Below are 11639 nucleotides of genomic sequence, written 5' to 3'. Positions count from 1 at the left end.
TCGGAGCACGTGGAGCTTCCGGCAGATCCCGGCCTCGCAACCCCCTCGCCCACTTGCGTGTCTCCCGGCCCATCTTCCGTGCAGGCCGCAGGGCTCCCCGAGGTCAGGGCGCGCCCTCCCCTCCCCTCTGCCAGGAGATCGGGGTGCCTGAGCCCCACAAACTCCAGAGGGCCCAGGGGCTGTCCCTGACGACGCACCCCACCCCTGCCAGTCTGCTCCTCCGGACACCCGGGAGATAAGCGTGCCTGGGCAGGGGGCCGGGTCAGGTCCGGCCAGGGGAACGGCGTCGTGGGGTGGTTTGCCCGCCCAGAGAGCTTGCGGGGACAGGTTGGACTCCCGAGATGCTCATTTCAGGCCAAGGGGAAGCTCGCTAGCGACCGGGGGCGGCGCGCGCGGGGGGGGGCAGAAACCCAGGAGCTGCACAAGCCCTGCTAAATCAACAGGACGGGCTCTCTGGGAAAGAGCCAGGCAGCCCCCAGGCTAGCGGGGAAGCTCGGAGCTGCCTGCAGGTGAAGGTGAAGGGCTTTGGCCTGTCAGTCTCGAAACATGCTGAGGATCTTGGCCAAGAGGGATTCAGGTAACTCGGTCAGAAGTCGGAAGAGGGACTGCATGGTCCCTTAGGCCTGGACACACGGGTGGGGCGATGGGTGTGGTGAGGGGCCAGGGTCTCTCCTTGACTTGGTGTCTGCCTCCGTGGGTCCCAGGGGTCGCTGTGAGGCCTGGGTTACGGGTGACAGCGTGAGAGAGCTGCAGCAGGACAGTGAGCCCTGGAGTCGGGAGCAGCGTGGAGGAGGGAGGACAGGCTGCCCTGGCCCCACCAAGACATGCTGGGCAGGGGACTGCCAGGACATGTTGCACGCGCCCGCCCAGTGTACCAGCCACTCATCTGCACTGATAAAACCATTGGAATTCTCCACAGCCCACACAGCCAACAGCAAAGGAGACAAAAGGCCACACAAACATCCACTTGCAGCTCTGCTCCTGCCCAAGGTGGTGGCTCAGGAAGATAGCAAAGCTTAGCAATGGCAACAACAGAGAAGACATGCTCTCCACTCTGGATCTCCATCCTGTGCTTTGTGGGGGCAGAGGACCACACAGTTGAGCCTGGCTGAGACCTCACTGTGAACTTCGCATTTCACAGGGCAGATCCCAGTCCTTAGAGCCATTTGATAGGTGGGGAAACTGAGGCTCACGGTCGTATGGCTTGTCTGGCCAGCAGACCGGCTGGAACCCCATCTGTCTGAGCCATTTGATGCTCTGTACCTGTGGTTCAGTCACCCCACTGCTCTGTGTATTTAGGTTTCACCGTGGCCAGCCATTTGGCAAGGCCCCACACTGACTCCACCTCACATGCAGTCACCTGCAGGGCAGGGCACGCAAGCCAGAGTCTGACGGAGCTCTGACAGGTGCACAGAGGGGGGCTCAACCGCAGCCTGGTGAGCAGAGGCCCTGGGAGGCCCAGCAAGCCAGCTGCCAGCAGCCAAGCAGGCTGGATGGGCTCCCTGGGTGGAGCTGGGAGTCCAGGTGAGTGGGAAGAGACAGAGGCAGGGCAGCAGTTCACTTGGGACAGGAGGGGGCCCTGTGCAGGAAGGGGTGCACCAGAGGCTGTCACCTACCACCCTCGATCTGCCCCCACTTCTCGGGGTAGGTACGTTCCTGGGGTTCTTCCGGTCTGCTTTGGTATGTACGGGTGTGATTAAAACATATATGTTTGGTGAATGTTCTCTCGTTCCATGAGTGTCTTGTTTTTGAGACAGGGTCTCAGTATGTACACCAGGCTGGCCTTGAACTCCTGGCAATCCTGCCTCAGCCTCCCAAGTGCTGGATTTACAGGTGTGCACCACCATGCTGGGGTTCATGAGTGGCTTTAGTTGTGCCATCATGGCTGCCTCTGTGTCCTGGATTGATTCAAAATGTTGACTTTTTATGGTCAATCTGACTTTGGGGAGGAGCCAGAAGTCGCACGGTGCCAGATGCAGTGAAGAAGGCGGATGAGGACACAGTGTCATCGCTTTAATTTGATAGAAATTGCCATAGACATTTGATCCACAAGGGCCGATCATAAACTACAGTAAATATTTAAATTAAAATTTTTATTACAGTAACAGACATGTTGCCATTAATTCTCAAAGTACTCCTGATTGACTTGGACGCCTTTGTCTCATCGTTCTCAATGATCTGTCGTTTACCGTGATGAGTTTTTAAAATTCAAGCCCCGCCTGTATCTTTCCACCTTTCCCTCTCAGTATCTCAGCCTCCCTCGGCCAAGGACAAGTCCATACCGCCTTACCCGGCTTCGGACTCGAAAAATCTTTGCCGGGAGCGCCACCTAGCGGCTGGACTATCGGCACCTTTTGTCTCAGTCATTTATCAGGAGGTCCTGTGTCCTCTTGGGCGGGCGACAGGAAGAGTCGCTTCTTTCTAGATGGAAATTGGGAGGTTTCTCTCAAAAACCTGGCACTGTGCATCCCCTTTGAGCAGCAGTTCTACTTCCGGGGCGTTCTCCGGGGCATGGCCGTGTGTGCCGTGTTTGAAGCCGTCCCAGCATACGCCGACTAGCAGACTGACTGTGGTCAGCGCGGCTCAGCCACGGGTGGGAAGTGGCGCACGTGACCGGCACAGGCCGCCTGGAGAGTCTTTACTCAGACGCGGGTTCTGGAGTCGCCAAGCCTGGGAAGCTCCGTCTTGGAGCAGTCGCCCCTCGATGTGTGCAGGGAGGCTGGTCGCCTCTTCTGGGGGGGACGTTTTCCCAGGCTGTGGTGTCAGGAACGGGTGGCCTTTGTGCAGCGCCTGGGGCCAGAGCGCGTCTCTCGAAGTGACAGCTCCTCAGGGAGCCCCTCGCACCTGGGGGTGGGGCGAGGCTCCAAGGCGGCACACAGACGGGCGGGAGCTGCTTCTGTCAGCATCTGGCTGTCTTGGGTTATTGCCCAGTGCTTCTCAGGTTCTTGTTTTGTTTTTTTTGAGATAGGGTCTCACTGTGTAGCTCAGGCTGGCCTCGAACTCTGGGTGATCCTCCTGCCTCAGCCTCCCAAGTACTGGATTACAGGTGTGTGCCACCACACCTGGCTCTTGCACTTGTGGGTTGTTTCTCCAACAAGCATATTTTTTTCTCTGGGGCTCTCTCTAAAACTCCCCTCACAGGTGCTAAAGTCGAAGAAAGCCTAGCCAAGGAGCAGGTAAGGGTTGTCTCCTTGTCCCCACTCACTCCTGGCTTCTGCTTCTTGTGGGGAGAGAGGACTTGCTCTCCATGAAGCCCTGCTCCCATTCCTCTCGTTCCAGAGGGACAGGCATGGATAGGTTGGGCCTTCGGAAAGGCACGTTTGCTCCCCTCGCCCAGGGCCTCACGCATGGTAGGAGAGCACTGTACCACTCAGCTACGTCCCAGCCCTTTTGATTTCTAAATTTTAGTCAACTTCTCAGTAAGTCGTCTGGCCTGGCCTTGAATTGCAGTCCTCCTACCTCAGTCTCCCGGGTCTCTGGGATGGAAGCTGTGTGTCACCATGCTGGTCAGAAGTGGACTCGATGTCTTTGACAAGCTTTCGGGACTGTGGTCTGTAGCAGGCATGTCTGGGGAGCAGCGAGCCCAGGGCCTCAGTGGCTTGGGACTGGCACACTTCAGAATGGAACCGGGCACGATTTCTGCCTTGCCAAGGGTAGCTTGAGGATCTGGGGTCCCTTCATCCCGGGAGCTTTAAACTGCTCCTCCGTGACCTTGCTCTGCAAGTGCCTTCGGCCGCCCACCCCATCCTGAAGGCTGCAGAGTGGCCATTCTTTAGGGGCCCTCGTGGTGAGACAGGGCTGACCTCTGCCTCAGTTTCCACTTCTGAAAAGCCAACACCTCCTGCGCCCAGGATGCAGCTGGGACACTGTGGAAGCGAGTCTGTGTCACAGCCAGCTGTCTCAGCCCAGACACCAACTCCCCTGCCTTGGCCTGGCCCTGTCCTCCTGCTGGTCCCCACCGCTGCAGTGCACACCTGCTTGTACCCCAGGGCTCAGGTGCTCCTGCCACATGCGACTTCCACCAGGGCTCGGGCTGCGTCCCGTTCTTCCTGGACAGAGACACAGTGGCTGCAGCCTGTGCTGGGCGCTCCCTGGGAGCGCAGCATCTGGGTGGTCGAGAGCTGCCACATATGGGACACCTCGTGTGCACAAATGGCCTGCCTTCCAGGCGAGGCTCTGTTCAAGGCCGTGTACACTGGCCAGCTCCTCTCTGAGTTTCCAGAATTCAGGGAAAAGGACTAGTGGATTTCACACTGCTTAAAAATAACTCCCATGCTTAGAGACATTTCAGCCATGTTGGAAAAGATTCCCAAGCTGACACAGGAGATTCTGACAAAGGGATGAATCTCAGCACTGGAAAATCAGCCAGGCTTCCTCTGTGCTGTGGCGGAACATCTGTGTGCACATGCACGCGTGCGTGAGTGTGTGTGTGTGGGGGGGGGGGTGCCAAAGAGTGCTGAGCTATGTCCTAAGCCTTTTTAAATTTTGAGCCAGGGTCTTGCTAAATTACCCAGGCTGGCCTTGAACTTGTGTTCCTGCCGCCTCAGCCTTCCAAGTGCTAGGATTATGGGTGTGCACTACCACATCTGGCTAGAGCTCAGTTCTTTGGGAAAATCTTTGGGCTGGTATTTGACAGCCCAGGGGAGCGAGGGAGCTCTGGGGAACACAGGCCTTCTGGACAGGAGGCTGAGGCGGGAGGCTGTGCCCAGGTAGCGCCTGCTTTGCTCCTGGTACAATGAGGAGGCTCAGTTGTGCAGGGAGCAACGTGACCAAGTTAGGGTTTCTCAGATCCCCGCCCTGGCCTGGTCCCTGGGTTTGCTGGGGACTCGAAGAGAGCTGTGGGGAAGGGGCTGAGCGGGAGGTGAGGGGTGGCAGGGGGCTATCAGATGCGAAGGTTTTGGGGTGCTGCCAGCAGACCCCATGGATACCTGGGGATGGGGGCCACGGGCTGAGGGGACCCACTGGGTCCTCCCTGAGTCCCACTTGGCTCTGGGTAGACGGAGGAGCTATTTTCTGAAAGGCCATCCAGTTGGGGACACAGCAGGAGGGACGGCCCATGGCTGAAGGGCCGACACCTTCCGCCTGCCTAGGGGATGCTGGGCTCAGGAGCAGCCGCGGCAGGGGCTGCAAATCCTGGGCAGCACAGATCAGGCTGTGGGCAGAGGCGGGGGCCACAGCCGCTGGTCAGCACCGCGGGAGTCCTCGGGTCTGTGGTTGGGCGTGGGCCCTCCCTGGGGGCCTGGTCCAGGAAATGTCACCCTAAACGTGCCAGGACGGGAGGGGGAGGTGCAGGCGTGCTTTGCCGGAGTCGGCAAGTGTTTGTTCTCACACACCTGTGTTCTTGTGTTTTCACAAAGCGAGAAAAAAACATGAAAGCAAAGGGAGGAAGCCTTGAACTTTCAAAGCGGGCCCGGAGGCTGTCCGAGACAATGGCACTGTCCCTGGCCTCCCGACGGACGGCTGCGGGGCTCCTGGCTTTGTTTGCAGTGTGGTTGCTTTGAGGGCCCAGACCCACGTCTTTCCTCTGGCTGTTTGGGTCTTTCAGCAGCGTGTCCTGGCGTGGCCGCTTCCCGGGCATGTGTCAGTGTCTCAGCCCTGAAGCCAGGGTTAAAAATAGTGGCTAAAGAGCACATTTTCAGGAGGCCGTGACCATGCGCTGCGGGAGAGCGAGAGAGCTGTGCGTGTGCCACGCGGCGTCCCCGTGGACGTGAGCCTGCCACGCAGCTGGGGGCGGGGCCGGGGTGCTGCGTCCCTTCTTGCGCTCGGCCTTTCCTCGCGTTCTCCAGGTCCCCGTGGGGTGGAGGCCCATGGAGCAGTGGCCGTGGCTCCCCCGCGCCGCGCCAGGGGCCTGCGGTCCTGTCCCCGGCAGACGCTGTCTCCAGGGTCTCCTCACCCCTCAGGCTGCGCGCACAGCCTTCCCGGGTGTAGAGCTCACCATCGCGCTGCAGTTTTTCTAAATTTACTAACTGCACCGGTTGGAAGGGGTAGGGCGAAATACTGCCTGTCTGGCTGCCTGGGTGGGTGAGCCTCAGTTTCCCCTTAGAAGCAGGAGGGCTTTGGAGAATACTCAAGAGCTGGTGACAGCAGCTCAGGCGGTCAGGATGGCTCTGGTTCCTGACCCCACCATGGCTCCCTGACCTTCGGGAGCTTCAACCTCGTTCCCCCCAGGCTTTGGGGTGAGGAGCTCCCCGGCGGGGGCCTGACCTGCAGGGGTGAGGGGCGCTGCACATGCAGGCAGAGGCTTGCACTGTGCCTGGCTCAGAGGTGGGCCGGGATTGGCATGGACAGCATCAGTGCCAGCACAGCTGGAAACCCGCAGCCACCTAATGAGTTGGCTGTGAGTGAGGGGAAGCTGCAGGAGCAGAGCCTTCCGGGTTGCTGTCCACCTCCACCGATGCCTCAGACCCGACCCTGCGCTCCAGTCGGATGCTAGACAGTTTGTTGAGGACGCATCACAGCCAGGGCCTCTGGAAGCCCAGACTTCCTGGCAGCTGGGCGGCAGCTGTGTCTCATGACAGCCTTGGTGGCGGAGGAGCAGGCAGAGGAGGTCACTTGGGCTGCCACGGTGACCCTCACGAGGTCCCCGTTCCCTGTCCTGTCCTGTCTTCCTGCAGCCCTGCACCCCCTTCAGTGCACAGTGCTTCCCGTCTTCCACGGCCCCACTCATTGCCAGAGTCTGGTGACCAGAGACCCAGGGGCCCGGGAGGCAGAGAGCGACTGCGTCAAGCGAGTGCCGTGTGGTACACGGCAGGCTGGGTACACTGCTCCACGCTGGCTCCCACTGCCACCTTCGCCCCGTGCTGATGGCCGCTGCACCACCCGGCGTGGCACAGGGGCCCTGGGCCGCTCGCAGGCCTTAGCTGACTAAGATCAAGCGCATCAGGCCTCGCTGCTCCTTCATGCCGCCTGGGTGTGAAGGGCTCAGGGGCTGTGTGTGCCCAGGGGCTGCTCCAACACCGTGCAGCCTGACTGCTCTCGGCTGCAGGGTGCTTGGGGCAAAGCCCCTCCGACACCTCTGGCACTCCCTGCGCCCCACAGCCCCTTGTGCCACCCCACTCCACCACTCCGACGGCAGCCCCAGCGGCTGGGCCCCATGACCAGAGCCCCGGTTTGCAGGCAGGGGGGTGAGCAGAGAACAGCCAGTGAGGTCCATCTAACCCCAGGACCCGGATGTGGAAAGGGACTTCACAGATGTCGTGAAGCCAAGGACCTCGCGTAGGGGGTGCCCTGGATCAGCCCGTGGTTCAGTGTCAGGACGGGGCCCTCCCACGGGAGGCAAGAGGGCCGGTCAGAGAGATCTGGGAGACCGTGTTGCTGGTGTGGACAACGGAGCAGGGGCCGAGCGGACAAACGCGTGCTGGGAGCTGGGAAGGGTGGGAAAACAGGTGCCCCGGACGCCCCAGAGGAGCTGGCCCAGGATGCCCTGACCTGAGCTCAGCTAGAGTTTTGGGCTTCGGCCAACACATCTGTCAGAAGCCACTGAGTCTGTGGCCTCGGGGTAGAGTGACCCTAGGATATGTGGTCCTGTGACGGAGACCCAAGTAGGTGGCTGCATTTCCCAACTGGCAGAAAGTATTTGGGTCCAATCTGAAGCTAGGAATATCTCTCTCCTCCCTTCTGCAGGACACAGCCGTTCGTCTCTCTGGTGCTCTGCCGTCATCAGCTGTCGCTGTGGCACCCACGGTGCCGGGAACAGGGCCAGCTCCATGGCTCCTCCACCACTGTGCTCTCCAGCAGTGGCCTCCAGGCTGCCCCTGAGGTCCCCACCGGGCCCCCCGGCCACGGTGCTGATGCCACAGGAAGTTCTGCCCTGGGAGAGAAGCACAGGGCCCTGCCAAAGTAAACCCCACTGCGATTCTAGGTACAGTCTGCAGACGTAACAGGAGGGCACTTCTTATCTCTCCCAGCGGAGCGGAGCTTGTCACCAGGCCTTGGGAAACAGGACAGCTTGGCTTGACTTTTGGAGCCGTTGTTTGTTGCTGACCTGATGGTACGGAAATGTCCTGAGATAACAGGATTAGGTGGTTTGTGGACCTGTGTATCTACCCTAGGGGAAAGAACCTAATGCCATGCAAATTAAAATGCTGTAAGGATTGAGAGGCTTTCTAACTAGAAAAGAGAAATCCAGACTGACGGAGCCGAAAGGGCGCCTGCCAGGTGTCCCCTCTGCTTCACGATGCTGCTCTTAGTGGGTGCTGCTCCTCGGTGGGAAGGGCACTGCCGGGGCGCTGGGGTCATTTCCACATGTTCGTGAAATGAGTATTCAGATGGTCGCAGAGCTCTCTTTGCCCCAAGGTGGGGTGGCGATTTAGACAGGGTGGCCCTGGATGTCCTTCCAGCAGGATGCATGTGGCAGGGACCAAGAGAGAAGCTAGCTCTCGGACATGGGGTGCTTTCAGGGCTGCGGGCCAGGGACAGTCCCCACAGAAGCTGGGGCACAAACCCAGGGCCTGGGGCACCCAGGGAGATGTTGAGGCCCGAGTCTGGCAGCTGGGCCGGAAGCCAGCATCCAGGGATGCTCAGGGAGGGTGTGGCCGCTCTGCCCGCCCTTCAAGGCCCTCTTACCTCACACGACCCTGCCTGGGCCAGGGCCTCGTGGCTGGGGGCTGAGGCCCAAGGACCCCGGGTCCCAGTCCTGCACCTGGCATGACAGATGGCATTCAGTCAAGGATCTTCAGATGGGAAGCTCGTCCTGGGGAATCGCAGGGTCCTTTGCCAGGGAGGCAGCAGGCTAAGCAAGGAGCTGCGACATGGAGTAGAGGTTGGCGACAGTCTGAAGGTGAGGACCGGCCCTCAGGCAGGAAAGTGGGCAGCCCCTCGAGGAGCCAGGAAAGCAGTTCCCCTGCAGCATCAGAGGAGCCAGCCCCGCAGGCTGAGACTTCTAGCACCTGGCCTCCCGGCAGAGTTTATTCCTCTCTTTCTAAGCCACCGAGTTGCCGTACTGGGCTGTGGTGGTGGCCCAGGACACAGGTGCAGCCAGGGAAAAGGAAGTGGGGAAAAGGACAACGCCAGTGCCAGTCTGCGTCGCTGGGAGGTGCGACCGACGGAGGACACCACGTGCAGCAGGAAGGGGGGTGTGGGTGAGGGTGGCGGCCCAGCTGAGGTGGCTGGCTGGACGGGGGCAGCCTCACACTGCCCAGGCCCCAGGAGGTGCCCGTGTCCCAGGGTTCCGCTCCCTGGCGCAACTGCATTTCTCCAGAGTGACTTCTTTCACTGGTGATGGAGAGCGCATGGCGGGAGCGAGGGCCTTTCTCTTTACTTAGCTCGGGGGCCATGGGGCTCAGATGGGGAAGCCTGGAGCACCCGCCGCCCTTGCCACATCTGCTCTGGCCGTTCACGCGGACTCTGAGTCGGTGCCCGGAAGGATGAGCGCACTTCACGGTCCATCAGGGGCTGAAGCGGGCGGTAGTTGTTCACCATCGCCTCCTCCTCTTCGCCCGGTGCGGAGAACAGCAGCGTCCGGAACGCGGACAGCTGGAGTAGAGAGCGGCCAGTGATCATGGCCCTGCGCCCCGGTGCCCTTGTGTCCCGTGTTGAGTCGGGGTGGCCCTGCATGACCCACAGAGCAGGGCGGCTTCCACTTGGCCTTCAGGGCTACTTGCTGTGGGGAGCTGTGGGGACTGCAGCAGACCCTGACCTCCCAGTTCACCTCAGAGGCCAGGAGAGGAATAAGTGACCATTGCTCTCTTAACAACTGAGTTTTGGACCTGTTTGTTACACAGCAGTTGGTAACTAATGCATTAGGTGCTGCATAACCGCGGTTCTGCCTCCTCCGTGTCAACCAATTGCAGGTGGAAAATATTCTGCCCCCCAAATTCTGTCTGTGCTGAACACACATAGCTTTTTTTCTGATCATTATTTCCTAAACAATACAACAATCATTTACATGGAATTTATCTTGTACCTGGTATTAAAAGTCATTTAGAGATGATTTAAAGTACCTGGGAAGATGCATGTAGGTTATATACAAATACTGTTCCTTTTTCTTTTCTCTTTTTTTTTAAGCACTTGGGATCAAACCCAGGGATACTGAGATACACCCCACCCCTTTTTATTCTTTAATTTGAGGGGTTGAGCTAGTGGTTCTCCTGCCTCAGCCTCTCCAGAAGCTGGGACTACTGCTGTGTGCTACCACTGATGGTATGTGCCATTTCTGAGGGACTTGAGGATCCACGGATTTTGATATCTGCCGGGATCCTGGAGCCGGGCCCCCAAAGATGCTGAAGGACAGCTATACCACAAATCCCAGAGTAACCTCTGGTTCACTTTCCACGCCGGGAAATGGGAGCCCACCTTTACTACGACCTCTTCTTCCCGGAGCACGCTGAGGAATAGCATGAGGGTGATGCTCGCATGTCACCAGCTCCAGCACTGGGCTGTGTGCACAGGTGGCCCTGAAGCTGGTGCCCAGTGTGTGGCTCCCTGGCGGGCACTTGGGCTCCCTGCACTCTGGGGTGCACAGGGGACTCCTCCCGCCCCCAGAGGGTTACACTTTGGGGCAGCCATGCACACTAGCGTAATCTGCCCTCAGTGACCTTCTGGCCAGACAGCCACACCCGTAGCTCCTGGCCTCTCCTGTGCAGACCTGACACACATGGGCACTGGTGGATGAGTCTGCTGAGGAATGGTGACAAGAGGCCACTTTCTACCCAACCCCTTCCTTGAGCCTGTCACAGGTCTGGTGAGGGGCAGGGCAGATAATCTGCACCTCACACCTCAAAGTACCACTGAGCCCACAAGTTGTCATCCATGACTGCTTCCCACAGAGGGTGAGGCTGGAGGGGCCGAGAGCCCATCTGGAGCCCTAGAGATTATAAGCACTGCGGAGATCGTTTAGTGATGTCTGCCCTGGCAGGGGAGGGGGTGGCCACTGTGCGAGCATCATCCTGGGGTCTACACTGCCTTAGGATTTTCAAAGATCCTCAAGATTCCCAGAGAAGCGATGACGTAAATTTTAAGACTATACAAAAATTACCCACTCCTTTTAGAAAAAATTCAAATATTTGTGTAAGAAAAAGAAGAAAATAAAACCAGTGCCGAGCCTTGGCACGAGTGCTGTTAGGGTCTTGGTGTGTGGCCGTGGGGCAGGCCCAGCTTTGCCCACCACCTCCCTGGCCCCACCGATGCGGCCTCGCTTGACCTGCTCTGGGCAGTGGCAAGAGAGGCTTTGGGTGTGCTCTGCAGTTGGCCGGATGCTGGGCCTGGCCTGATTCCCAGCCCCAGGCTTCCATAAACCCATCAGAGCCTTAGGGCCTCCCCAGCCCACCATGCACCAGGAGAAGAGCACGAAGAGCTTGCCATGAGCTGTGGCAGGTCAGGGGCTTATTACTCAGCACCCTGGAAGCCGGCGCTGACTGATGCAACCTGTCTGGACTGTTCTCTGGGTACACGCTGGCCCATTACTGCTAATAGAGGGCTCCTCTGCCGTCTCCGTTTTGTACTGTTCCATCATTCAGAGAAGTGGGTCAGAGTCTAAAGTCTGCTCTTCCCCTTCAACAATCCTCCTTCTTTTCTTTTGTAGGGCTGGGATGGAACCCAGGACCTAGGGCGTGTCAGACAACTGCTCTGCCACCGAACCACACCCAATGGTGTCCTGGCTGTGCCTCTGTGACATCGCTTCCTGCTAATGCCTTCCCGCT

General features: G+C 59.1%; 1 protein-coding gene across 4 annotated transcripts in view; it reads right to left on the bottom strand.

Moving 5' to 3' along the window:
* Nucleotides 1-29: 29 nt before the first annotated feature.
* The window catches only part of Ca5a (carbonic anhydrase 5A), a 31414-nt gene continuing 19804 nt past the window's right edge, over nucleotides 30-11639 (bottom strand). For 2 of the 4 annotated variants that reach the window (XM_087197132.1, XM_087197164.1), the window contains exon 10: nucleotides 30-9474. In XM_087197132.1, the coding sequence (XP_087053258.1) occupies nucleotides 9256-9474 (219 nt within the window). In that variant the 3' untranslated portion in view covers nucleotides 30-9255. The remainder of the gene's footprint in view (nucleotides 9475-11639) is intronic. The other 2 variants (XM_087197218.1, XM_087197256.1) reach the window with 2 other exon arrangements.

Source organism: Heterocephalus glaber, unplaced genomic scaffold, assembly GCF_053883595.1.
Source record: "Heterocephalus glaber isolate CG9 unplaced genomic scaffold, H.glaber_assembly_v1.0 deba00000071, whole genome shotgun sequence".
Lineage (NCBI taxonomy): Eukaryota > Metazoa > Chordata > Mammalia > Rodentia > Bathyergidae > Heterocephalus > Heterocephalus glaber.
The sequence above is the reverse complement of the archived record's forward strand: the minus strand, read 5'-3'. Positions and strand labels throughout refer to the sequence as shown.